Source organism: Scaptodrosophila lebanonensis, unplaced genomic scaffold (assembly GCF_003285725.1).
Source record: "Scaptodrosophila lebanonensis strain 11010-0011.00,11010-0021.00 unplaced genomic scaffold, SlebRS2 tig00000024-arrow-pilon, whole genome shotgun sequence".
Lineage (NCBI taxonomy): Eukaryota > Metazoa > Arthropoda > Insecta > Diptera > Drosophilidae > Scaptodrosophila > Scaptodrosophila lebanonensis.
Genome location: NW_022060538.1, coordinates 17,959,005 through 17,983,993, shown reverse-complemented (window position 1 = coordinate 17,983,993; position 24,989 = coordinate 17,959,005). Strand labels below are relative to the sequence as shown.

The following is a 24,989-nucleotide window of genomic DNA, read 5'->3' as shown; positions in this document are numbered from 1 at the left end:
CGATTTATCCTAAACAATCGCTTTAGCAATCGGCGCTTGGCGCAACAGTTGAGTTATACTACTAACCATACAACATATGTTTTGGGGCAACACTGGCTGGTAAAGCAAACTGGAGCACTGCTGCGCGCTATGATGCAATTGGATTAAAATAATTATTTAAAATGCAACTTACCCGCGTTCTACTAAAGCCACGCGCCTCTGAGGTCCTGACTGCCTACCTAAAGCAATGCCAGGAGCCACCCTCGACATCATATTTTGTAAAGGTACTACGCTCCGATATGCAGCCATTTTTTATAAGTTAATTTAATTTTTGCACTTCCAATTTAGTTCAAAGACGTGAAGAATGATCAGAACGGCATGTCACACTTCAATTGGACCTTAGAGAGTGGCACCAACTACCATATCAGCTGTGGCTGATCTCTCGCTCGACGACAAGTTCTTTCGATTTCTGAAGGTGATCAATCTGGGTGTGTTAGGAGCAGTTTTATGATCAGCCAGCACTCTACAATAGCGATCTCTTTGTAGGCTTACCTATGCTCTTTTATGGGCTAGCAGCCATTCGTTTACTCAGCCACACGGAGATCGTTCATGTCAGCGATGCCGTAAAGGTGCCAATCTACTTTATTTACGCCGAAGATAAGGGTGCTAGTTTTTAATTTTGAATATTTAAAGCGGAAAACGTGTCGTATGATGTATGTATTTAATAACTTCTACTAGCACAGTTCCAACAATAACACCAACATTTTCGAATATTTCAAAGTCAGAAACAAAGAGCGCCCTATGCCTTGCAATCTGGCGTCGGATTCTCACACGTCTCATCGTAGTTGTCCAGCAGCAAAGCATTCAGCGAGTTGGCGAATTGCGTTAGGGAGCATGGTGCATCGCAATTGGGTATGGTCAACTCTTTGGGAAACTTGTCCTCGCTGTTGTAGTAGTACACGAGTTTAACCTCGAAATCATCATCGCTGAAGGATTTGCTGTGATGCAGTTCAAAGGCTAGAGCAGCGGCATAATCTGGCAAGTTTGCCGTCTGATCCAATATGTTTAGTGAGTTCATAATATTGACCATTGTCACGTCATGGCCAGCGTATAAAAATATCTTGCGATCTGGATTTAAATTCTTTCGACGCTTGTTCTGCATTTTCTTGACTATGTCGGTGAGAAACGCACCACCTTTGATCCGCTTCATGAGATTCGTTTCGGTGAAAAGTGTGTAGCTGCGCTCTGCTAGCGGTTTCATTGACTCTGGATAGATATTTTCTGTCCAATCTGGAAGCACTAGATTGGCCTCCTCTTCGGTCTTCAGTGTGTTGTAGAGCATCTCAACATCGAGCACTGTTGAAATGTTCTATGAAAGCTTGAGATTATACATAAGGATTATAGTATTGACTTTGGGGCTCACCTTTCCGGTGTTTTTGGTGAGCAACTTGTACAACTCCTTGTTTTCCTCGTTCAATCTCTGCAGATCTTTGGGCGGATTCTTGTACAGCTTTTGCAATATGGTGTCATACTTCAGACAAGGCTTCTTCTGGGCCAGCAGCTATAACCATATAACAATATCGCATTTAATGCATTGTCAGCTTTAAATAGTTGATACCTACAATGTCGTCGCTGCGGGCCAACGTATTTATCGCTACCGGCTGCCAAGGTATGGGCAATACATTATTGTTCTCTAGCGGTGGCATGAAGCCGGCCAACACGCTCTGTGCGCTCATCTAAAGATAACAGCCGACAGATTAGACAGCGTAGCTTTATCGCAATCTTCACGTACCACACACCGCTCCGCGGCCGAGCTGAGCACATGAATCTGCTGTTGTGTGTAGATGCTATTGGAGGGCAGTAGCCGATAGTAGCGCATGCGCATATTCTTTCCCAGATTGTAGGCCTGCAGTGAACCCTTCTGTAAGGTCAAAAAACGTTGCTTAAAAGTTACATTAATTAGAAATGAATTTCACTAGCCTGCGTGAGTGCGCCTGGACCAGCCTGCCAATCGTGCGCCACATGGGGATCATTCGGATAGAACTCGGTCGGATTCCTGGCTCCATGGCGAAACAGCTGAAAAAATAAACCATTGAAAATGTAGCTATATACTTGTAGTATATGTTGTTGCTTTCGTACGCGCCATCGCCACCTACAATGGATATCATGCGTAGATTCCGCAAGCCCTGCTCATCGTTGCTGTCCCCAAACACAAAATATGCCATCATAACAAAGCAGAGGGCGCTGCCCAATAGGATGACCGATATTTTGGTGCCGCGACGTGATTTGCAGTCGACTGGCGGCATTGTTGTCCTAATTATGAAATCGTGTTTTAGTGATGCAGTCTTAAAATTATGCACTGCAATTTTCGATTTCACAGCCTAAAAATAGTTTTTGTTTATTTTGTGTTAATTTCTTTTCTAGCCCACGGCGCACGTCGTAGACGCCAACGTCCACAACCAACAACAGCAAATGCTCAGTACTAACTGAGAGATAAGCTTTGTTGCTCCAATCCCAACAATATGAGCTGGCGAGAGCAAGAACTAGAGAGAGAGAGAGAGCGCGCCTAAACGAACAGCGTGGTAGTGCAAGCAAACATGTAATAATTAAATTAGCTGCCATGGACCCAGTAGCGAATGAGGTACACAATTATTTAATATCGATCGTACCCCAGCTGAGAAGCCTCGGAAAGCCAATAAATCTGTCGAAATAATTTATTTATTTTTTGTTTATTTGTTATATAATGCAAATTAAATTAATAATGAAGCAGTAGCGTCGTTTTTGTACCCTGTACCCGTACGGTAAAAGGGTATATTAGTTTTGTGCAAAGTATGTAACAGGTAGAAGGAAAGATCTCCGACCCCATAAACTATATATATTCTTGATCAGAATGACGAGAGAAATTGGTCTAGACATGTCCGTCCGTCTGTATGGATGAACGGAAGGATCTCTGAAACTATAAAAGCTAGAATAACCAAAGTTGGTATCCAGATTCTCCTGGGTCCGAGAAAAAACGAGTTTATTTTATTTTTTGGAATTCCCCCCCCCCTTCCCACGCTACAGAATTTCGTCAATACTTTCCACATTTCGAAAGCTACATAAACTAAACTGTCCACACGCAATCTATGCACAGTTATCAACTTTGTACAGGGTATTTCACTGCGGGCTTGCTCGACTGTAGCGTTCTCTCTTGTTTACCTCTTGAAGTTATTTCAGAAATGCAAAATTTCATTGATTAATTTTGTTTATTTTAATTATTAGGGATATAGTTCCACATATACATATATATTTAATGATGCAATAGGTTTTTTAAGTTACAAAACAAAGTTGACATGGAAAGCTTTACTTCTTGACAATGGCTGCAACACAAGGTCCCCATCGAAGCACTCTTTAATGGTTCAGCCTGAGTTCATAATTAAGAAGTTTAATAAATTTTGTACTGTATACAGAATTTTACGGAATATTGGACCAACAAATATAATACTGGTATATCACTTACAATCACAAACTTACGTTCTAACACAATTACTTCTTGGCATTAAGAGAAATGATTTTATTATAGGAATAAATTTTCCCCATATCCCATCCAATACAATTTGTTTAAAAATCGGTGGTTTTTGTAACGTTATAAAATATATCGATAGATTTATTCATGCATAGGCTCTGACTTGCAACAATAAGTTGAACTAGCAATTTGCAATTGCTTACATAACAATATATATATAAATACTTAAGCATATAGCCAAATTGGGGCAATATACTGTGTGTATAAATATATATATGTATATATATCTCGTTCGTTTCACAATGTATGTATGTATGTATCTCGAGTCGTAACGTAAACAATTGGGAAAATAAAGTAAACTTGGATAAATTTTAATAAGAGCGTAGAACAGGGAACAGCAGCGGCCTCACTTGCCTAAGCCTTGGACTGCTGCTCCTGGCCTTTACCAATTTCATCTTCTTCGGAGCCTGGTTCTTCCACCAAATAGCCCCCCGCGGCTCGGTAGACATTTCTGTTAGCGCCGGTCGGCTGCTCGTTCTCGTCGCCCGAGGCATACGCCTCGTCCTCCTTCTGGTCAGTACTTCCTTCATCGTCGTACTTTGATGCCTGCTCGCCCCACACACCCTGCTTAGCTGAGTAGTGTTCCTTCTGATTGCCCTCCACCAGTTCCACTTCGGTCACCTCATACATGCCGGGTAACTGAGACATCTGTGCGGCCGATTCAGCGTTCTGCAGCAATCCAAGAATTAGACCGGAGCTCAGATTATCGCCTCTCGGAATGCTCATGTGCGATTCCAAATCGCTCAAATAGTTTACCACACCCATTGGGCTGACCACATAGGTGGCTGAGCTGTTGATCGGCTGAAACCAGGGCATCAGGGCGCCCTCCTGCAGAAAACAGCCTAACGAGGACGACTCCATGTGCGCAGTCGGCACCATGGGATATAGGTAGGTGCCCGGCAACAGATACTCATCGTATTCCACGATGTTGGTGATGGTGGTGTACCCAGAACTGGTCATTCTGCTCAATCTCTGTTCCTATATGGCTTCTATTGATAATTGTAACGGTAAGTTGCCCCCTTGTGTCTTTGCCCCGCCCCTTGGAAAACGGCGCGCTCACAATATGTTGCCTTTGTTGTTGTTGTTGCTAATATTCCTATTGCTATTGGTATTGCTCACCCTTCTAGTAACCCTCGTCGCCTTCTATAGGTGCGACCTGATTCACAACGTGAACGCTCAGATGCAAATAGTACATACGAACCTCGTACTGGCGCATCAAATAAAACTGCAAGGATATTTCGAAGATCATCAAAGGACGTTTCACACGTTGACTGAAGTTGACGTTGGCGTTGTTTGTTGTTCTTGTATCTGTATCTGCAATGGTCGTTGACGCTGCTTCGCTTGTACTTGGCTATGTAAAAGACGCTGCCGGGACCAAAAGACGAGACAAATTTGGAATTTGATACGAAGAGAATTTTGAACTGTGCTTTTCAGTCTGCCCCACTGACATTCTACGATTTGAAATGAAATGAAATGAACTGCTTCCTTGATTGGCTACAAAACTTATACATTTAAATTCTGAGGCAGCTCTGATATCGTTTTTCCCTTTCGAATTATCTATTATAATAGAGTTGCTGCAAAAATCGGCTTACGAATTTAATAATTTATTCTTCGTCGTCAAACAATGTGTGTGCTCGTTTTAATTTTTTTCAGATCATAACATTAGTAATGTCTATAAAATATGTATACACATCTACTTATAAATATAAAAATCGAAGTATGGATGTATGTACTTGTATATATGTATGTACATATGTATATTCCATATAGACTCCGAAATCGCTCAGCTGACTGATCAGATTTTGTGGCAATATTCAAAATAACCCAATGGGTGCACCTATGAAGTTTCATTCCGATTCGTCAACGCGACCAACCATGGTTTTCTGGCTTATTTCTGCTCATTTTCATTTGCTTAAAAGTCACTTTTTACTCTGTTTGTCAGTGTTTCATTCGTAAATAAAACGAATACAAAAAGATGCCACCAAAAAATCATCTTTTGGGGGAAAAAAAAACACAAAATCAAAAAAGATGAGTGATAAAAGAGCAGCTGAAAATGCCGATGAAAGCGAATCACGTTTGCAAGATCTTCGCGAAAAAGCTCCTCCTAAGGATCCAATCGAAGCCATAAAAAGCGAAGAAGGTATTCGGACAAAGCACTACAATTCATTGACGCAGCAACTAGAGTTGGGCACGGGCCGTGTTTTTTGTCGTGGCACTTCGTGCCACGCGTGGGCCCGCGTGTTCGTGTTGTAAATTCCGATTTCGTGCGTGGCCGTGCGTGTTCGTGTTGAGCCAAAAAGGCACGACAAAACACGCACGAGGAAACACGAAAGAACACTAAAATCGATGATAGCTTAAATAACGATTTAACACTTGAATCAGAAAACGAAGCACCCAATAGTCAACACGACTTTTCTGAATTTTTGGACACTAATAATTTAAAAAAAAAAAAAAAATTAAATTGGACAGGTCAAGAATGGATATTGAAATAGATGACTATATAAGTAGTGTTGTTGATCCAGGAATTTGTGTGCTAACATTCTGGAAAAAAGCAACAAAATTTAAAATGCTACGGCAATTATCAAGGCATATACTCAATATCCCTGTCAGCTCTGCAACAAGCGAACGAGTTTTTTCCACTTCTGGACATATTTTAAATGAGCGAAGTACTCGGCTTCTTAGCTCAAATATTGATAAGATAATCTTTCTGAATAAAAATTTGTAATGTTTATATATATATTTATATATATATATATATATATATATATATATATATATATATATATATATATATATATATATATATATATATATATATACATATATATATATATATATATATATATATATATATATATTTTTTTTTTTAATTTTTATAATTAATATATAAAAAGTTCGTGTTGGGCCGTGTTAAGAAAAATTTTCGTCGTGCGTGCGCATGCGTGTTTCTAAAAGTTAAATTCGTGGCCGTGTCGTGTCGGGCCGAAAATAGCCGGCCCGTGCCCATCTCTAGCAGCAACACAAGCCCGATACTTTAGTATGCACAGATTGACAAATATAGGCATTGAACGATGATTATTTTGATAAATATAAGACTATAAAAATGATGTAGTCCTACAGAATGGTTTTCTATCAAATTGTCAGACTACAACAGCTGTGAGTTTTTTATATAATAAAATAAAACTTAATGAAACCAATAAAATACAGCAAATATCGAATATCGGATGATCTAAAAGTAAATATATCAGTTAGCTCAATCTGGCCGAGTACAAATGGAAAATATGACTTTCTTGTATATAGTCTATCAGGCTATTATAGCAGTAGATTTATATTGATTGGGTACTTAGTATCCATAGTCGTTATTTTTTATTTTACTTCAATTATGCTACATATCCTGTTAGAGCTATAAAGAATCTATCAACTAAATTTGGTACAGTCTTCAGTCCTAAAACTAATAAGCGTAGATGCATATGCCGAGCACATTCAATTAATCAATTGCCGCCCAGCACACAACGTTCCGTGTCCATTTCCTCATCGGAATACTGCTGATGCATGCGCTCGCATTCATGGGGTGTACGAAAGCGTCTATATAGCAGATAGCCGCACCAGACACTCAGTGGGAGTAGTGCCAGGCCCAGTGGCATTAAAAAGAGCAGCCAAAATTCTCGGGGATCGCTACTAGGGTCACCCTCATCACTCGTATTGTAATCGCTCCAGTATTCCGTTTCTGGAGCATTCGGCAATACCTCCAAGTAAGCTTCGCGTATCTTATGTCCATGATAAGTAATGGCCACGCATGCGTAGAAGCCCTCATCCCGCAGCCGTACTCCATTTATTATGAACTTACTCAGATAAATCTGTGTCCCAATGAGCTTCTCTGGAGCTGTGGCCAGGAGCTCATAAGTTCTTCCATTGTACCGTACAATACGTGTGCTAAAGTTCCCATTTCCGTTTCCAATGGAAGGCGGTAATGTCTCGCCCGTAGCAGACCCAGCATAATTTAGTCTGTGAAACCATTTGATCGTGGGATGCTCCGCGCTGTGCACGCGACACTGAAACACCACTTGACTCTCAACAGCGGCTGTGTGATTTAAGGGATAAGCATCGAGAAATTCGGGAGCGGCCAGAGAAGTGTCTGTAAATGGAAGAAGAAGGACGGTGTCATGTATGCTGTCAATAAAAATTCGAATTGTTTATAACTTCTAAGCGAAATGAATGATGTCACTTATCCTAATACCACGGCTTTAATATAATTTAAAGTTTTCACAGTGAGTTAAAGAGACTGTCTAGATCTTTCCAAGGGGCTATACATATACGACATATACCGACGCTGTACGTGATAGTGATCTATTATCATTTTAGCTTGTGGGACTATAATTAAATAATTAATAATAATTAAACAATTAAAAACCGGTAGCAGTCCCAAAAACAAACAATTCGTTATTTTGGGATTTGGTTCAATGTACGAGTTGAGTGGTATAAAGCACAGAACCACAATCTATTCACATAACTGCTTTTAGCTTTTGAACTGTAAATACAAATTCTGAAAATGTGTTTCAATACCATTCGGCATATCGACAAAGCTCATTCGCCACTACATGGACTGCCCATTCATGTACTAAAGTACAATTCTCTACCTGTCTCCTCTTGAAATGTTCTTGTTCTTCCAAAAAGATGAACGGGGATTAAGAAACGAGAAAAAAAACATTTTCTGGCACTCGACACTCACTTTTTACGTCCAGCTGATAGGTGCGCACCAGTTGTATGTCCGCTGTCTGTGTAGGATCCCAAACATGAGGATTGATGGTGCACTTGTAGAGCCCGGAGTAGCGATCGGTAATATTGCGCAGCCAGAGCTCCGATCGGCACAAGCTCTGCTCACAGGGCAGCGCCGTCCAATCCTCCGGCGAGTCGAACTGATGACAATTGTCACTGCATTGCTAAAAAAAATTATGGAATACAATAGGTAAATAGTTTTGGAGACTCAAATGGTTTACACACCTTAAAGTACCAGTGGATTTTAATTTCGTCCAACTTGCGCTCATCCACTAGCCCCTTGAGATCGCATTGTAGCTTCACATCGAGGCCGGCGCGTTGTTGAATCAGCTCCGTATTCTCTGCAAAAAGTAATTAATTGCAAAAATGTTGTTTACATATTCCCATATTTTGACGGGTGCGAAATGTGTGTGTGTGTGCGTGTGTGTGTGAGTTTGTTTGTCTCTTATCACCGAACAAAAAAAGTAAAAAGGGCAGCTGATAAACAAGAATACAGACAATGGCGTGTGTATTTAAGCAAATTGCCAAACATTATCATTAGACTTTGGTACTCACACCACTCACTCGCTCACTCACCTGTGTAGTCCACGAAATATCCGAGCGCCAGCGTCAGATTGCTTAGAAAACACCAAAAGGCGGTTAGCCGCAGCAAAAATCGCATTTTGTGCATTTTATTAGCATTATTATACTAAACGGCCTTGAAAACAGCGAATGGCTTTTATTTGCATTTATTGCGCTATTCAAAGACTTAAGACTTCAAATTATTTATTCCTTATTCTCTTTGTCTGCTTGACAAGTAAGAGACTGAGGCTGCGGCTCCGGCTCCGACCCCTTCAAATCTTAAACTGTTTATGGCTGCGGCTTGTGATGCTAGCTGTAATAGCGGGAGAGATGAAGAGACGAGTTGTCAGCATGAATGAGAGTGGGAGGGATGAAGAGACGAGTTGTCAGCATGAATGAGAGTGGGAGGGATACTTGCAATCGTTGAATTTTATGCTATCTGTCGGGTTCGATAAATTGTGTATTGTATTTCAATAACGTCAGCGACTTAGCGACACACCCTGTAAATATTTATGTAAAACTGTTTGTGCACCGCCTTCAAAACCCACACACAGTACTCCACAATTTATATACGAGTATTTGTAATTGCTCTGCTGTAGAAGACCGCGTCGGCAATTCTCAAATTGATCGATTTTATTTAATTTTATAGCAAAAGATATTGTTTTTGTTTGTCTCGGCACTTGGTAAGCTCTATATATTTATTTAGCTGCTGCGCCTGCAATTCGCAGTCCACATTTTTCACACATTTTATTTGTTGTGCGCCAATGGCGCTGAGTGTAAAAATTTGTTTATTTACTTGACCACTTGAAATTGGGGCCGCATCCTAACACACCTACATTCATATGTATGTATGTATGTATGTATATGTACTCGTGCAATAAATACACATACATATGTACGTACTTACATATTCAGAATTATCTCAGTTTTATGTGTATTTTCATTTATTAATACATAAATAGTAGAGCTCATTTATTCAACAATAAATCATTGAGCGATAATATTCATTTATCAAAGTGCCGGCTACCAGAAAAATTTAGTATGATGAAGTGCTGAGGCTTTTTGATTAAAATTGCCAAGAGACTTGACGAGACATATATGTATACTTGACGATGTATCTACAGACATACTATTTTATATATATACCAATTCCGTTATTAATTGGAAAACCTCTCATGAAAACTGCCTACAAACTAAGGCTTTTATAAAAGCATGCTCAAATTTTTAATGGACTATTTTTTATTTATTTTAACTAAACGTAGTTGTAGCGGGAAAAATTAGTAGGGATTTATAATTTTTTTATTCGTAAAGTGATTTTACATCACATATGAGCATTATGTTACTAAAATTAGCAAAACAATTGGTGCAGGATTAATTTTTTGAAGACCTAAGCTATTTCAAGTGAATTGACCACTTTTCCTGTTTCCATTTCCAAATGAGATCAAAGTGTGCGGAATTGTAATTGATCCCATATCCCAAAAATGACAAAAGTATTTGGTTTCCCGAAGGCTTAACTTTTTAAATTGAATATTTCTATTCAAAACTCAAAGAAAAAAAAAAGTAAAACAGCTAAAGTCGGGTATCCCGACTTTGAAATACTCTGTACATATGTTTAGAATAATTATAGAAATCAAAACAAGATAGAACGCTACAGTCGAGCAAGCCCGACAGTAAAATAGCCTGTACTCTCCACAAAAAAAAAATAAAAAAAAATTTTTTTTTAAATTAAATTAATAAAAAACATGAATAAATAAATGAATGAATTAAATTAAATTAGAATACATGCTTATGTTCAGTTTTAACAGCATATATTTACATCATGTACCTATGCGTGTTTATATGCGTGTTAGCTGCAGGCAGCGCTGCCGGCAGTGCTGCAAGCAGAGCATGAGCAGCGATTTTATTTATGGCTATAACTTTCTTCAGAATTGACCTATCATGATGAATCTTGGCATACGGACACATAAGCACTAACTGGACGTAACTACTAAAACTGATTTTAAAATTCCAAGAATTACGGAAGTTATAAAAGAAAACACGAATTGCGGGGAGTGGGGGGTATCAGAATAAAAAATAAACGTGACTAGGCAGCTAGGGCTTAGGGGAACCTCGATACCAAGTTTGGTAATTCTAGCTCTTGTACCTTCTGAGATCCTTGCGCTCATACAGACGGACGGACGGACGGACAGACGGACATGGCTAAATCGACTCGGTAGACTCGGTAGTATAGCCTTTCACCCTTTGGGTACAGGCTAGTGTGTTTTGGTATTCAGAATTTGTTTTCGCATGATTTGATCAAATTCGGAAAGGGGATAAAACGTTATGGTTGTTAATCTGCGCTGCTTGACAGGGACACTTTGTCCGTTTATTTTCTTGAAATTGTAAATTCATTTCGAAAAAATTGACTAAGTGAACAAGCGTCTGTCAATCTTATTTTCCACACATCCGCATCGATTTTGAAGAAGATTTACAAGCATGTGCTGCTCCATTTGATTGGCGTGAACTGAATTGATTTATTCACTCTCATTTATTGGGTAGCAAATTCAATGTTTAATCGACACTTTGTTTACAATTGGGAAACATTTTAAGACTCACGTTCAATAGGGGTTTACTTTTAATCAGGAATGAGAAGTGCTGATATAATACAGTATACAACAGTTGTTTCTTTTTTAGTTATCTAATTCCATTTCCCCTGATTATTGCACCTTACCTGCTGACCATTGGGCCCTTCTAATACTTTCAAAATTCTATTGCTCGAAGAAGTCGCGATTTTATCGCCTGTGGGGGCTTAAAACGTATTTGGAGCTTTCCGATTTGATCGCATTCTATTTTTTTATGGAACTCAGCCAGTATAGTTAATGAATGTTGTTTTTGTTGTTGGCAAATATTAGTTGAACATCGATACGGCTACCGATAAAAAAAAGAGCGTACGAGGCTGAATAAAATAAAAATACGAGTAAACGTTGGCGGAGCGGTCGCTCGCGCTCGCGTACGTATCCGTATCCGTGTCCGTGCGATCGGCTGGCTATCAACAAACTACTGTAATACACGAATCGAACAAGTGTTCCCCCTTTCTGGCTGGCGTTCAACTGTTCGGTTCGCATTTGGAACAACTAAATAAATGTGTTTTATAAGCAGTTTTGCTTATCAATATCAATGCGTAAATATACAGTAGTCGATGTGCACCGATATGCTACACCTATGTACATAGCACACATGCATACATATACACGCATACATGCATACATGTCGTATATGTACATAGAATTATCAGAAACTGCCGCATTGCTAGATTAGGCTATATTTGAGCTTTATCGTCGACAGGCGCAAGGCCCACTCCCCAGTTTTTGTAGCTCCCCACTGCAGTCAAATGGACCCATGGGTCCCATGTAAATTTCCCCATTTATATGCAATGTCAGTCTGTTTACTCCCCCGGGCTTTATTGTTATTATTTTATTTTCTATTTTGGTCGCGTTTATCATATCGGTGAGTCGAGCTATAGCTGGCTTTATCAGCTTTTCATTATCAATACAATAAAATAGCGGGAGCCAAGCGGCAGCCCGACGACAAGCCGACAAAATGATGACGATGGCGTCTATGTCTATGTCTATACTCGTAGATTGCTGCCAATGGCGACAATGGAGGGCAACAATCTGCAGCTGACCAGCCGGCTCCATTCACGATCGCTACAAATCCAAATTAATGCCAATGGGCTAGTCAACAAAGCCGACAGAGTAGTGCAATTGCTTGGATACCTAGCTAGCTGCTTGGAGTCGTGGGGTTGTGGGAATAATAATACGCATATATAGAACAATTGATAAGTCGCGTAGAATATACTTATAGTGATTAGGTGGCTTTTTAGATATTCCGAAATAGTGCTTTATTCAAATTAGGAGTTGCGAAGCAGTCCCTATTGTTATTTATATTCGTTGTTTGATTCCCAATATGCTCATTGGCTATGGCGATTTTTCCTATATTCCGCTCGGCAAATCGATTTTAAGATGTGCTTACAATATTAATATTAATCGCTTCAATACAACAATTTATATCTACACCCTAACCTGAGAAATAGTATTATCTGATGGATTCAAAAGAAGAAATTGTAAAAGCGATCCTACATACATATGTATGTACCACTAAGTCTATTTCTTCCTAAATAATCGAAATTGAGATATGCTGTAAAATGAACATTTCCAGGGGGGTAACATCAGAGGTTCTATAAGGCCTTTTAATTTGCCTGGCTATGAGGATTTCGAAATTCTGTGAATTGAAAGAATTTATGAAACGCAACCATTACAAATCATATTTATACTATATACTCGCGTATAAGAGAAATCTCTCTTAAATATGTGGTTACTCCTCTATACTTTGTAGTTCAACAGCTTCGAATCTTTTCCATTATATTAAGTGTTTCATTATCCTTTCATTTCAACATTTATTGGGTTTAAAAAGTAATTGGTCTGCTCTGGCCACATAACTATACAAGTATAGACATCTTTTTAATTACATATCGTGTAGATTATGCTAGTCTTCTTAATGCTACATAACAGGCATCTTTATGGTAAAACCTTGACTTATATCAGACCTGTAAGAATTAATATAATATCTAGCATGGCGCCAGAGGTCGAGACCAACTCACTTCTCCTTCACTGGCTTCAGTTGGTTCAGCTCGGTTGCATGTTCCGCTAGCAAATCCAGCATAACCTCAATTTTCAAATTACACATATTATTCTCCTCTTCTAGGGCTCGAAATTTCTTATTGAGACGCAGCATATCGTCCACATCGTTCTTGCGTGCCGAATGCATCCAAATGCCGTCCGCAAAGCGCAACTCCTTGTTGCCCAGATTCAGGGAAATCTGTCGGAAGTCGTCGAGATCCTCGGTGACCACAGCATGTCCGATATTGCAGCGATTGAGACGCGCCGGTATGGGCTTAGCCTCGAATTTTTTATTAAAAAGCGGCATAGCTAGATAGTGTCGAAACTAATTTAATTTCTCTATAATTTCTTGTTTTGTTGCTGGTTGCCATGACAGCTCGGTTGGGCCCAACAATATCAGGGGGTAGTAGGCTTTGCACTGACCGCGTTGCCGGCGTTTCAAAGTATTCCCAAATTAAACATAGTTGGCCATTATGTCAGCTGTCAAGGCTGTGAGTGGACAGACGGATTGTTTTGACACTTAGACTTAAAAATGCTCCATAGAAACAACTGCACAGAAACAATAGAATAATTCGATATGTTTTGATTAGGTACAAAAAAAATAGAAAAATTGAAAGTTTTTAGTTTTACAAGCATAGGCACGATGACACAGGAGGCCGGTACTTATGGGTATGCCAGGTATGTACATATATGTGTTGAAATAGGCCAATTCTATTTGTCCCTTAAAACTCCAAATAACCCTTCCAGCAATGACATCCAGGATGTGGCCCTGGGCGTGGAGCGTTTAATCAACGAAACGAACGAGGATTTGAAAACCTTTCGTGCCGAGCAATCAACTCTGCGGTCACAGCTGAGCGGCGTCATTGAAGAGAATAAACGACTGAGCAGTGAGCTGGGCAAGTACAAGAAATCCATGGGGTCTGAACCCATGGACGATGTGCACAGCCGCTTGAAATGCACGAGTGATGCCTTGACCAAAGCCATGCAACAGATCGATGCGCTTCGCAAGGAGCGGCATTGCTTTCAAACGCTCCACGAATGTTCCCAACGCACCATCGAGCACATGGAGACCGAGCTGAGAAATTATCGCGCCCACATGCCAATGGGCACTACCGAAGAGGTGAGTGGACTAATTTATATATCAGCTCATAAAAATATACATATTGAAGAGCTGCCCCTAACATATCAGCGGTAGCTATATATGTACTTGTAATAGTGCACTGATTTCGATGAATATATTCAGAATATAGCGAGACATTAAAGTCAAATTTCAAAATAGACGTAGACTTGATTAAGGTTTTTATAAATGCCAAGTTTGGTTCCGATGTTGCTATAACCAACAACGATTTTGTTATTAGAGATCGATCCTGTGGGAGCTACTATAATTATGTTTTATATAGTTTATTATAAATTAGGTTAGCCCATGGTTATAAGAATTCCACATACCAGATTTAGTGTTTCTAGCTATTGTGCTTCAATAGTTCTCCACGTTCATACAGACGGACGGGCCAGTCTATATCGTTTCTCCACGTGATGCTAATCATGGGGTTTGAAAAGCTTCTGCCTATCTGCCTGTTACCTGTATGCATGTTACGTTCCGGGTTCAGGGTATACCAAATTGAAAGCATGTCTCTCAAGTATAACATAGTTTGACTGCCTTTTAGATAATATCCACTGACAGCGTCTCCATTCCTGTTTGTAGAGCAAACTCCAAGTTCAGGTTAATCAAAAGTACGCCAATGCGATGAAAGTGCTGGAGGGGAAGCTAGGCGTCCAGCAGGAGGAGCTGGACACGCAATCTAGGTTGATCAAGGCTCTGCATGAGCACAAACAGCGCAGTGGGGAACAAATTCAACAGCTGCAGACCAAGCTCAAGGAGAAAGCCTACAATGGCGTGATCATGGATGAGAATAAGACTAAAATTCAGAAATTGCAAAAACAGGTCAAGGAATACGAGAAATCGTTGAATTATACGCGCTCCCTACTCGAGGAGAGCAACAAGCGGGAGGCGCAGGCCATGCGTAAGGTCCAGGATGCGATCTCGCTAAGTGAAGCGGCAATGCGCGAAAAAGTCGAGGCAGAGAAGCGTGCCGAATCCTACAAGGAGGAGTCCACCCAACTGGCCAGCAATATTGGCAGCATAATGGATGAAGCAGCCAAACGTGTAGACAGCGAAGTGGCGCAACTCAAAGCCAAGTTAGAGGAGAAGAACAAAGCATTGGTCGTATTGCGAGAAAGGGTAAATACCTTAAAAATTAATTAATTAATAATTAACAGAAGAATCAGTCTAAAAATTTTGAAATTTAATTGAATTATCCAGTGCTTGATACATTATATGGAACAATCAAAGTATTAGGCACAGCTCATTTAAGAACGTAGAATTACCGCGTCAGAGAAATCGAAAAGTTTCTTTACCGACATTTTCTTTTTAATTCCTTCTTCACTTAAAACGGTCAACACATAAAATGTTTTAAGTATTCGATTCGTTTATTTATCGCCGAAATTCAATTTCATAAAATCCTAAATATTTTTATATTTATTAAATACGGATCTTAATCTAATGGCAGTTCAAGAACGAAATGGCGCACAATAAGTCGGTGGTGCAGAAGCTGGAGTCGCACAGCAATCGTCTAGAGTTTAAGTACAAGGAGGCTTTAAAGCAGAATGACAAGCTGGCTAATGAGGTCGAGGTAGCCTGCAAGCAGTTGAATGATCTGGAGCGTGCCAACATTTCGCGATGCGATGAGGCCCGACAGGCGAAAATGTAATGCTTGAATCAATAGATGGGTTTGCTTGCATTACTAATTTTATATTTTATTATATTATACAGGAAGAAGCACTACGAAAGTCAAATGGAACGTTATATGCTCGCTCACAAGGAAATGAAGTCCCGTTATAAAGACGCACTGAACGATCTCACACAAAAGTTTGAGTCTGAAATTTATCGCCTGCAGAAAGACAATGCGGAATTGCTCGCCGACAATGAAATGCTGAAGAACGGCGCCGCTGGTGATTGTACTCGAGCTAAATCTCCAAAGGCCAAGTAGAATATAATAGAATGACCTTCTTTTTTTTTTTAAGAAAACATTGTATATTTTTTAAAGTTGTTATATACATACGTGTTATAAATTGGGTTAAAAATAAATTATCGTACAAGTAGTGCGAGCTTTGTAAGACTAACCGGTGGAATTTTGAGCTGTCCGTCCGGGAAACAAGCTAGGAAACCAATAGCTGGGCTCATCATTTGCTTGCATATCAATCCAGCAGAGACCCTCGCCCAGGACTTTGTCCAGAGACTGCTTAGAACGATATTCCGTCCAGCTGTAAGTGAGGGGAACGTGTTTAGTTCAGTGCCAATATTGTTTAATTATTATGTTTAGGGGCTTAAGTATATTGTGGATTCAACTGCTCGCTGTACTGTAAGGAAGAGTATTTTAGAATGGCTGCCGATTCTTTTGAGGGGGCATGTGAAAAGCGTATTATAAAAGTCAGCTAATTACTTATAAATAATTAAAAACACAGTTTCATAGAAGAGCCATACAACAGTTCATTCAAAAACGCTTGTCGAGTCAAAGATAGAACGATCGAAAAAGCTCCACATCTAAATAAATTATCGATATGTCTATGATCGAAATTGTAATTTTAAAATACATCGATATCGAGCATGTTTACAACAAAGTACGATTATTTAGAGCTCGCACGGCCCACCCATTTGGAATTATTTAAATACGAGTCCAATAAAATATCTCACAATGTCCAGTCAGAAAACAAAAAACGGAAAATATATCATTCTATTTATATCCGCCCATGAAGATCGCAAAATGATAAAAACTTTTGACGGGCCACATTGTGATTTAGATGATGTTCTTAAATGGGGTAAGTACTATTTGTTTTCTTAAAAGCAATTAAATCAAAATGCAATTAAAGCAAACTTCTGACGTTATTAATTATTTAGTAAATAGGTATACTCATTACGATGGTAAATTTTTATTCAGTGTCCAAACTGGAGCTTATATTTTGGACTCAACTGCGCTGGAGTGTTGCATAGCGGAAGGTCATGCTCTAACGGTTGCCAATTCTTATGAACAGGCAAATGCCGTTGTCAAGAAGTATCAAATCACAGACAGAACGGGTGCCAACAACCAGTCAGAACTGAGGGAACTGTTGCAAATTGTAACCGATTTGGTGGATCAGGTGACAAATGCTTTGTCCAACAATAAAAAATAGCGTGTTGCGTCAAGAAATCAAATAATCACCGTTATCAGATCTGCAGATATCTGCGCGACTAACTTACCCCAAATCCCTCATTAGCTGTTTTTGAGTTACAAAGCCCTGCTCTGTGTTGGAGGCAGCGGTAAGTATGTTGGTCTCCTCCATGCTTAGCTCCCCAGGAATAGATTGCACAATGTACTTGCCCTTGCCCAGCTTGTGCACTACGAAACTGTGAATGTTTCGGATTAGTTATTCAGCAGAAATTTCTTATATTCTCTATATTTTACCCATTGCCAAAGATGCTTAGCTTCTTGGCAGCCATCAGAATATCCTCATTGGTGATTTCCTGATGCACAGCACTTTGACCGCGTGCTGCTATCAGACGACGCCTCAGCTCGTCCAGCTCCATTAGTCCGCCAGTTTTATGATTTGCAGCCAGGCACGCCTCGACCACCTGCACGCCCAGCTCGTAGTAGAAGTCTCCCATCCCCAGCACACTCCAGAAACCTTTGCCGGTAGCTAGAGGATCAACACCAATGGCGGCACACATCTCCTGAAACTGTTTGCGAAATTGAGAGTTCTTGCGTATGTCCTCCTTATGCTTCATGGCGAACTCCTCCAGTTTAACGCGAAAAACTTCCATTTGCTTGGTCATTTGCTCGAGCTGAGACTCTTGCAGGTCGGTGCCTTTGTCTTTATACTTCTCTGCAGCAAGTTTTTGCTGTTGTATGGCGCCAAGACCCACGCGGCGTCTCATTTTGTTGCCTAAATAATGTGTAATCAAATAAAACTGCAGCAATTGTTTAATTCGCTGCGCACAGCTGTTTCTGTGACGACCTTTTCAGAAACGTGTTGCCACATTTTCGTATACAATTATCCAAAATTGGCTGTCTGGCAGCGTTGCGGCAAATAAAGTGAGTGTGTGCACACTGTTTGTGCAACTTTTACTTTTTTTTCCCCGTCAAGTGCATGACTAATATTTACGCAATTTAGCGCTATTTGAAGTAAAGCTAAATGCACGAACGCGCACTCACTCAAGGTATGGTACACACATTAGCTTATCTAATTCACTTTTGAATATTTGACCTTGGCGGAGGAATCGAACGAACGTGCACCTATGTATGTATGTACCCTGTAGTATCCAAAATGTTGAAATCAAACTTTTTGACATTTAATTTTATGTAATTTCTAATCGAATTGAAATATTGAGCAATACAATCAATTCGCATATACAAACAGTGCAGAATTTGTGGGCGACATTCAACAAATTCTCGAATCTATTACAAGATATTTTAAAACTATTATCTTAATTATAAAGAAAAACTGAAATTTTGATTTTAATGCTAATGTATCTATATAGTATCTATATCTATAATATGTTTAAAAAATTACTCTTTTTTCAGCCTAAAATAGCGCTAATTTATCAAATATGTATGTATGTATGTACTTTTTGGGGTCGCCTGCTTATGGGTGGATGGGTGTACAACAGCGGTGGGCACGAAATTATAGTTTGGGAGTCCTACAACAACATCTACAACAAAAACTACCTTTTGGGTTATGAGAACATCATAAACTGTGAGCAAAAAATTAAGAAAAAAAAGTACATCGAAAAAAATTTTGATCACATTTATGAACATTCATTTAATAATTTTTCGAAGTCTATTTCCTCTTCACTTAAAGCAATTCGTAATAAATCTGATAAATTTATGTCACTTAATTTATTCCTATAAACATTTTTAATATATCTCAATCTCGGAAATATTAATTTCATTAGCCATTGTTCAGTTTTAAATCAAATATAAGTAAGATTATAAGTAAATAACTTGACGAAAATCATAGTTTTACTGAAACACTATAATTTATAATTTGTCAATACACTTTGAATGTCAGTGCATAAGTGACCGTCAGCGGGTATTGCAAATCGATCATCAGTACACACACTGTGTGTATTTTGTTATTGCATCGATCTACTTGTGCGTCTGGCTGGCGACAACACTGCGTGTATTTTGTTATTGTACGTTTGCTCGAGATCGGTACTTTGCTTGTGTATCTGGCTGTCGCCAGTTACCAAAACATAACGGAAAGAGCCCTGGGAGCCCAAAGAGCCACTACGTGCCCACCGCTGGTGTACAAGTATACTCGTAATAAACCTGGCAAATATTTGCTCACGGGCCATTCGCATTCATTATGCCTGATGATAAGCGGTTTGTTTAACAAACAATAATTGTGCACCCTATAAGGGCACTTTATAGCACCAGTGCTATCAGCCAGCAAACCCAACGACCTACGCCCTCATATGTAGATCAATCAATAATGGCACAAGAGTGTGTCTAATGGAAGAGCGACCCGCATAAAGATTCCAAATTCGAATGACAAGGCGTCTGAGGGTAATGTTGTCCAAGAACATAAAATGATATTTAAGGTCACATACCTTGGTACGAGTATGTGTTTCGTTTATGATGCCAGCGCAAATCGAATGCATGCTTCATTACTTGTCAGTACACTGAAATATTAAACTCAATAAACATGTGAATCACGAAAAACCAAATTGTCAACAAAATGGTATCTGATTACAATTTCCTTTTTCATTGGTTTGCATACGTTTAAAACGTTTTCCTCAATGAACTCAATTAACACCACTTAACTGTAGAAAACAGTCAATTAGCTCGAGGGCCGGCCACTCGGTCATTACGCCGCCCAGTCACTCACTTACACACACACACACACCTAAACACTGAGAGCTCTTGACCATTTTGGCCAAAAAAAATGAAGCGTCCGCGACGCGTGGCGGTAGCTGCCGAGCCAGCGAGCAAATTCCCGCTGGGCAACAAATAAATATACAGACGAGTACATACACATACACATGCAGATACAATTATGTATGCACTACGGTCGATAATTAGGGCGCCGAGATTTAGATATCTACGAGTATGTTGATGAAGCAATGTTGCGCCGTGTGCCGTTAATGGTTTTCACTGACAAATTTATTTTTCTGCCTCTGATTGAGACTGATTGACGATCAAAACGTTCCAGAAATTAGACAGTACTTCCACATCAAGCAAGCATCATTCATCGGCATTGCCTTTTTCACTTTGTAGCCCCATATTCGATCGAAGAACTTCAACCAAATCGTTGTCGTTATGAACAACGTAATTTTATATAAATACTTTTAGATCTGTTTACGACTTGCCATCTTCAAAATAATTTTTGTAGACAAACACTAAAATCATGGATGTGAATAGAATGATTTTTCAATTGAAATAAATAAGCATTCAATACTAAATTGCAGTTTTTTGATCCAACAGACTTTTGTGGGCATACATTTTCAATTTCAAGCCAATTTGTACTCAGATAACTCAACTAACCTAACTATGTGGGAATAATATTTACACGTCTAATCCCATCATGGCATGCCTTAACCATCGGAATATTCTTATCTCACTTTGGCCCCAGACTCAATGCTTCATCTTTTTTGCTAACCAAATCGTGTTTATTTTAAGTAAATTTCTATTAAAGTATGAGTTTTAGTCTCTATAACATTTTCTGTTTGACCTTTGATAACATCAATTGTATATAAATAAGGCAACCACTAAATCTATTCTTTATGTTTAAGTATTTATGAATATACTAACAAATACAAGTACTCGCATGTGCATATTTCGAATGAGTCATCGCACCTATTTCTTTAGAGACCTACGTGCATCTCCGAACGTAAACGAAATTTTGAACAAAGAAAATACTTTTGTGTTTCGCAGAAGTTTTATACAAATCCACGTACATATGTATGTATGTATATACACATTCATATATTTATTGTAGTATGGCTCGTCGTCTCGGAGATATTGTTTTTTTATTGTTTTGATATTTGATAACGACAGGAAAAAATGAATCAGAAAAGTATTAAATGCATTCTTCATAACGCACACATACGTAGTGTGAAAGTTTAGAAATCGAATCTGCAAACATGTGAATAGTCTCAGTAATAGATTTCTTGAGTATACAAAACTGAATTAAATGAAATAGTAGAGAATGTCTACATAAAGTATCACCTACCTATAAAGACGGTGCAATATAAAAAGGAATGGACAGTCTTATCATGAGTTGCAATTGATAAAGAAAACCAAAAAGAGTTATAGTATATACTTGTAGTACTTTCCAAGAATTCTTGGAAATTCTTGCGTTTATTTTGTTATACCTCATACTATACTATTCTGTAAACAAGTTAACTGGTTAATTATGATTATAATGTTCTTAAGGCTTATCGGAGAATTCCTTATTCATATTCCATTGCGTTCTTTCTAGAGCTTTTGCAGATCGTCCAAAACAATAATTTAAAACAACGCGATTTAGCGAAAAATTAATTTTGTTCAGCACAAAATTCATTAAATTAAACTCTTAATTTTATAAAATAGGCCAAATAATGAAATCATTAATTTATAAGAATTTTTCTTGTCGCACTTGAAAATAACAAATGAATAAATATACAAAGAACTCATTTAAATGACTTCTGGTAGCTAACAAAAATAAGATATAATATTTCTGGCTTTATATGGTTACTGGCATTTAGTTGGAACCATGTGTGTATTTAGTAGTTTCCTAGCATTGTTCTTCACTGAGTTATATTTTTTTGTTTCTTTCTTTTTTATGGGAAATGCAATGGCTATGCGATCCATCTGGACGTTGGCAACTGTGTAATTATTTAGACAGGAAGTCGATGATATGTGTATATAGTCCATTAGCTACACAGAGCCGACAGTCGGCTGGCAGTTGCTGACACATGCAAATGCAATGCTGCAGGGTGGGACAAATGGATGGCAACAACAAATACTCGTAGAGGTATAAGGCAGGCGCGGAAAACTAAAATAGCGGAGATAAAAATAAGCAGCGCGCGTCTGCCAATGCATGTGATAATGATGATCTCATTAATGATCACGATCATCGTGCTGGTGATGATTACGTTGGCGGTGTCGGTAGAAATGATGTGTGTGTGTGTGTGGCGAGACTTGCGTGCCCATATTTGACCTTTATCATGGGAAGTCGGGCAACATTAGATGCAGATGCAGGCAGCTGACGGCAACGGGCAAAATATTTGGGCAGCTGATTCTCAGTTACAGACACGTTCACAGACACCGCTCTGGACCAACAGCAGCAACAACAACAACAGAAGCGCGTGCTGCGGTCAAGAGGTAATGCAATATACCAAAATATATACATACATATGTTATAAGTATGTAAGTACATATATGAATGTAGTTGAATTAGACACTGGAGTGGAAATGAAAATGGAAATGAAGTGAAGTAGTAGAAGTAGTGAACGAAGGCTGAACGGAGGCTGACCATATGCTGCCAGCTTAGCGCACAGCTACACAGATACAGAGGTACTGATGTGTACATCAAGATCAAACACTGACAGCCAGCTCGTTGAGACTACTTGTATGAAACGATTTGATAAACTTCTGACTTTGACCATCGCGTAGATAGAAAGACAAATAATGTCAGCGATCAAATAATTAACAATATAAAAACATTACAATCAATAACTTAAAATGTAATATTATCTAATTAGACAAGAGAGAACGCTACAGTCGAGCAAGCCCGACAGTGTAATACCCTGTACCCAGGTAAACTTCCGTCACTGAGTTATATGCGCCCATAGCAGCAGCAAAAAGAGGAAGAAGAAGAGCGAACTTGTTGCTGCAGTTTGGTGGGGTTGTACTGGCGAGAATTTGTTTCGCTAATAACTTTTCTTAGAATTGACCGAATTGAATAAAATTGAACAACAGTAGACAATTATATATAAATTATGTGTGCAAAGTTTGGTTCAGGTATCATTTGAAATGTGGACGCTATTGACGAAATTCTGTAGCAGGGGAAGGGGGGGAAAATTAAAAAAAAAAAATAAACTCGTCCTTACTCGGACCTAGGAGAATCTGGATGCCAACTTTGGTTATTCTAGCTTTTATAGTTTCTGAGATCCTCGCGTTCATCCAGACGGACAGACGGACGGACAGACGGACGGACATGTCTAGATCGATTTCTCTCGTCAGGCTGATTCAGAATATATAAACTTTATGGGGTCGGAGATGCTTCCTTCTGCATGTTACATACTTTGCACAAACCTAATATACCCTTTTTACCCTACGGGTACAGTGTATAATAATTAGAAAAGCAAGAGATTATAATATTAATAATAGAGAGAAAATTATGTGATAAATATTGCAAACTGTTGAATGAATAAACTAATTCAAGCCATAAAGCCAGTCACTTACCCCTCTTCCCGCTAGTTTGCTGTACGAATCAGTCCTATATGCTATACTGCACCAATTTTGATGGGATTTCGGAATATGGTGAGGCGTATAAATCAAAGGAAACTAATAAGTATGCAGTTAGTTAACATATTGCATCAAACTTGATTGCTGCACATATCGTTCCTATGACAGGTATATAATAGAGTGCACCGATTCTGTTAAAACTTAAGACTACCATGAAACACTATAATCTACTCATAAATACCAAATTTTCTTAATACAAGTATATCTTTATCAACGAAAAAGTAACCATACTAAAAGTAACTTTCCAACTATATAAAATAATGAGGCTATACAAGTATATGGTTTATAATAAAATTGCTCTGAATACGCATAAGACTAGACTTGTCTACAAAACAAGTTTGGCCTCCGTAGCTGTTATGACTTAAAACTTCCCGGTGCTCATACAGTCGAACAGTCAAACATTCTAATGTCGACTCGGCCCGCTTCTTTCTGCCTGTTGCGTACATTTGGCGTTCAGATGTTCTAGTATTTAACTTCCACCCTTCGGGTACAGCATATAAGAAGAGCAATCTATTGAGATGGGGTGAAAAAAATCTTGAAAGTCTGATTACCAAGCCAGGAAACGATAGCACAAGGAATGGAATAAGTTTAAATGAACATGTAAGCACATTAGTCCTTGACATAAAGTAAAAAGTGAATTTTAAATTTATTATATGTATATTTGGTAAGTCTTATGCTGCAGCTTCTGCCTTTCGTGTCCTTTCAATTTCACTTATAACTACTGTTTCTAATATTCATTTCGACTTACATACATTACTCGTAACATTAAAAAAGGATTCTCCAAACTCGAAAACAAGTGTTTATTATTTATTAAATTGATCAAAAAAAGTCTGCATTCAATTTTTATCGACGATATATTTCAATACTAATTTCTTAGTGTGAACGGCACTTAACAAACTACTGTCC

At 38.8% G+C, this 24,989-nt stretch overlaps 7 protein-coding genes and 1 pseudogene across 11 annotated transcripts; 3 read left to right on the top strand and 5 right to left on the bottom strand.

Annotated features, from left to right (window-relative positions):
* The first annotated feature begins 161 nt into the window (after positions 1-161).
* On the top strand, positions 162-735 carry LOC115620599 (annotated as a pseudogene).
* Positions 682-2,437, bottom strand: LOC115620596 (lysosomal acid phosphatase-like). 3 transcript variants are annotated; one of them, XM_030513906.1, is made up of 6 exons: positions 2,136-2,437; positions 1,960-2,055; positions 1,772-1,900; positions 1,602-1,715; positions 1,403-1,540; positions 682-1,348 (listed from the first exon to the last, which is right to left on the bottom strand). In XM_030513906.1, the coding sequence occupies exons 1-6, from the start codon at positions 2,283-2,285 to the stop codon at positions 779-781; spliced, it is 1,197 nt and encodes a 398-aa protein (XP_030369766.1). In that variant the 5' UTR covers positions 2,286-2,437; the 3' UTR covers positions 682-778. The 3 variants fall into 3 exon arrangements, with proteins under 3 accessions (XP_030369766.1, XP_030369768.1, XP_030369769.1); XM_030513909.1 differs by having other exon boundaries at positions 1,180-1,335; XM_030513908.1 differs by lacking the exon at positions 2,136-2,437 and having other exon boundaries at positions 1,964-2,031.
* A 1,156-nt stretch (positions 2,438-3,593) lies between these two features.
* On the bottom strand, positions 3,594-4,992 carry LOC115621303. 2 transcript variants are annotated; one of them, XM_030514916.1, is made up of 2 exons: positions 4,746-4,992; positions 3,594-4,700 (listed from the first exon to the last, which is right to left on the bottom strand). In XM_030514916.1, exon 2 carries the CDS (start codon positions 4,502-4,504, stop codon positions 3,899-3,901), a length of 606 nt encoding a protein of 201 aa, XP_030370776.1. In that variant the 5' UTR covers positions 4,505-4,700; positions 4,746-4,992; the 3' UTR covers positions 3,594-3,898. The 2 variants fall into 2 exon arrangements, with proteins under 2 accessions (XP_030370776.1, XP_030370775.1); XM_030514915.1 differs by having other exon boundaries at positions 3,594-4,687.
* Positions 4,993-6,888: 1,896 nt separating this feature from the next.
* Positions 6,889-11,872, bottom strand: LOC115621235. Its single transcript, XM_030514825.1, has 5 exons — positions 11,592-11,872; positions 8,897-9,194; positions 8,546-8,661; positions 8,274-8,484; positions 6,889-7,679 (listed from the first exon to the last, which is right to left on the bottom strand). Exons 2-5 carry the CDS (start codon positions 8,988-8,990, stop codon positions 7,036-7,038), a joined length of 1,065 nt encoding a protein of 354 aa, XP_030370685.1. The 5' UTR covers positions 8,991-9,194; positions 11,592-11,872; the 3' UTR covers positions 6,889-7,035.
* Positions 11,873-13,302: 1,430 nt separating this feature from the next.
* LOC115621599 (protein chibby homolog 1) lies at positions 13,303-13,885 on the bottom strand. Its single transcript, XM_030515291.1, has 2 exons — positions 13,521-13,885; positions 13,303-13,466 (listed from the first exon to the last, which is right to left on the bottom strand). Exons 1-2 carry the CDS (start codon positions 13,844-13,846, stop codon positions 13,421-13,423), a joined length of 372 nt encoding a protein of 123 aa, XP_030371151.1. The 5' UTR covers positions 13,847-13,885; the 3' UTR covers positions 13,303-13,420.
* A 179-nt stretch (positions 13,886-14,064) lies between these two features.
* Positions 14,065-16,719, top strand: LOC115620873 (spindle pole body component 110). The gene is made up of 5 exons (XM_030514349.1): positions 14,065-14,217; positions 14,287-14,659; positions 15,242-15,778; positions 16,107-16,303; positions 16,370-16,719. Exons 1-5 carry the CDS (start codon positions 14,183-14,185, stop codon positions 16,584-16,586), a joined length of 1,359 nt encoding a protein of 452 aa, XP_030370209.1. The 5' UTR covers positions 14,065-14,182; the 3' UTR covers positions 16,587-16,719.
* Positions 16,613-18,544, bottom strand: LOC115620874 (vacuolar-sorting protein SNF8). Its single transcript, XM_030514350.1, has 3 exons — positions 18,039-18,544; positions 17,834-17,980; positions 16,613-16,860 (listed from the first exon to the last, which is right to left on the bottom strand). The coding sequence occupies exons 1-3, from the start codon at positions 18,506-18,508 to the stop codon at positions 16,716-16,718; spliced, it is 762 nt and encodes a 253-aa protein (XP_030370210.1). The 5' UTR covers positions 18,509-18,544; the 3' UTR covers positions 16,613-16,715.
* On the top strand, positions 17,291-17,772 carry LOC115620875. 2 transcript variants are annotated; one of them, XM_030514352.1, is made up of 2 exons: positions 17,291-17,415; positions 17,535-17,772. In XM_030514352.1, exons 1-2 carry the CDS (start codon positions 17,411-17,413, stop codon positions 17,764-17,766), a joined length of 237 nt encoding a protein of 78 aa, XP_030370212.1. In that variant the 5' UTR covers positions 17,291-17,410; the 3' UTR covers positions 17,767-17,772. The 2 variants fall into 2 exon arrangements, with proteins under 2 accessions (XP_030370212.1, XP_030370211.1); XM_030514351.1 differs by having other exon boundaries at positions 17,294-17,415; positions 17,495-17,772.
* Positions 18,545-24,989: the final 6,445 nt, after the last annotated feature.

Excerpts from the sequence above, each read along its gene's own strand:
- LOC115620596 (XM_030513906.1), bottom strand. The coding sequence starts at position 2,285 with ATGCCGCCAGTCGACTGCAAATCACGTCGCGGCACCAAAATATCGGTC. Across the intron at positions 2,056-2,135 it reads ATCTACGCATGATATCCATT|CTGTTTCGCCATGGAGCCAG; the intron begins GTAGGTGGCGAT and ends TTATTTTTTCAG. Across the intron at positions 1,541-1,601 it reads TGGCCCGCAGCGACGACATT|CTGCTGGCCCAGAAGAAGCC; the intron begins GTAGGTATCAAC and ends ATATGGTTATAG.
- LOC115621303 (XM_030514916.1), bottom strand. The coding sequence starts at position 4,504 with ATGACCAGTTCTGGGTACACCACCATCACCAACATCGTGGAATACGAT.
- LOC115621235 (XM_030514825.1), bottom strand. The coding sequence starts at position 8,990 with ATGCACAAAATGCGATTTTTGCTGCGGCTAACCGCCTTTTGGTGTTTT. Across the intron at positions 8,485-8,545 it reads AAATCCACTGGTACTTTAAG|CAATGCAGTGACAATTGTCA; the intron begins GTGTGTAAACCA and ends AATTTTTTTTAG. Across the intron at positions 7,680-8,273 it reads CTATCAGCTGGACGTAAAAA|ACACTTCTCTGGCCGCTCCC; the intron begins GTGAGTGTCGAG and ends TTCCATTTACAG.
- LOC115621599 (XM_030515291.1), bottom strand. The coding sequence starts at position 13,846 with ATGCCGCTTTTTAATAAAAAATTCGAGGCTAAGCCCATACCGGCGCGT. Across the intron at positions 13,467-13,520 it reads CTGAAGCCAGTGAAGGAGAA|GTCTGATATAAGTCAAGGTT; the intron begins GTGAGTTGGTCT and ends TAATTCTTACAG.
- LOC115620873 (XM_030514349.1), top strand. The coding sequence starts at position 14,183 with ATGACACAGGAGGCCGGTACTTATGGGTATGCCAG. Across the intron at positions 15,779-16,106 it reads TGGTCGTATTGCGAGAAAGG|TTCAAGAACGAAATGGCGCA; the intron begins GTAAATACCTTA and ends ATCTAATGGCAG. Across the intron at positions 16,304-16,369 it reads GAGGCCCGACAGGCGAAAAT|GAAGAAGCACTACGAAAGTC; the intron begins GTAATGCTTGAA and ends TATATTATACAG.
- LOC115620875 (XM_030514351.1), top strand. The coding sequence starts at position 17,361 with ATGATAAAAACTTTTGACGGGCCACATTGTGATTTAGATGATGTTCTT. Across the intron at positions 17,416-17,494 it reads AGATGATGTTCTTAAATGGG|TAAATAGGTATACTCATTAC; the intron begins GTAAGTACTATT and ends TTAATTATTTAG.
- LOC115620874 (XM_030514350.1), bottom strand. The coding sequence starts at position 18,508 with ATGAGACGCCGCGTGGGTCTTGGCGCCATACAACAGCAAAAACTTGCT. Across the intron at positions 17,981-18,038 it reads CTAAGCATCTTTGGCAATGG|TTTCGTAGTGCACAAGCTGG; the intron begins GTAAAATATAGA and ends AAACATTCACAG. Across the intron at positions 16,861-17,833 it reads CAGCTAATGAGGGATTTGGG|CTGGACGGAATATCGTTCTA; the intron begins GTAAGTTAGTCG and ends CCTCACTTACAG.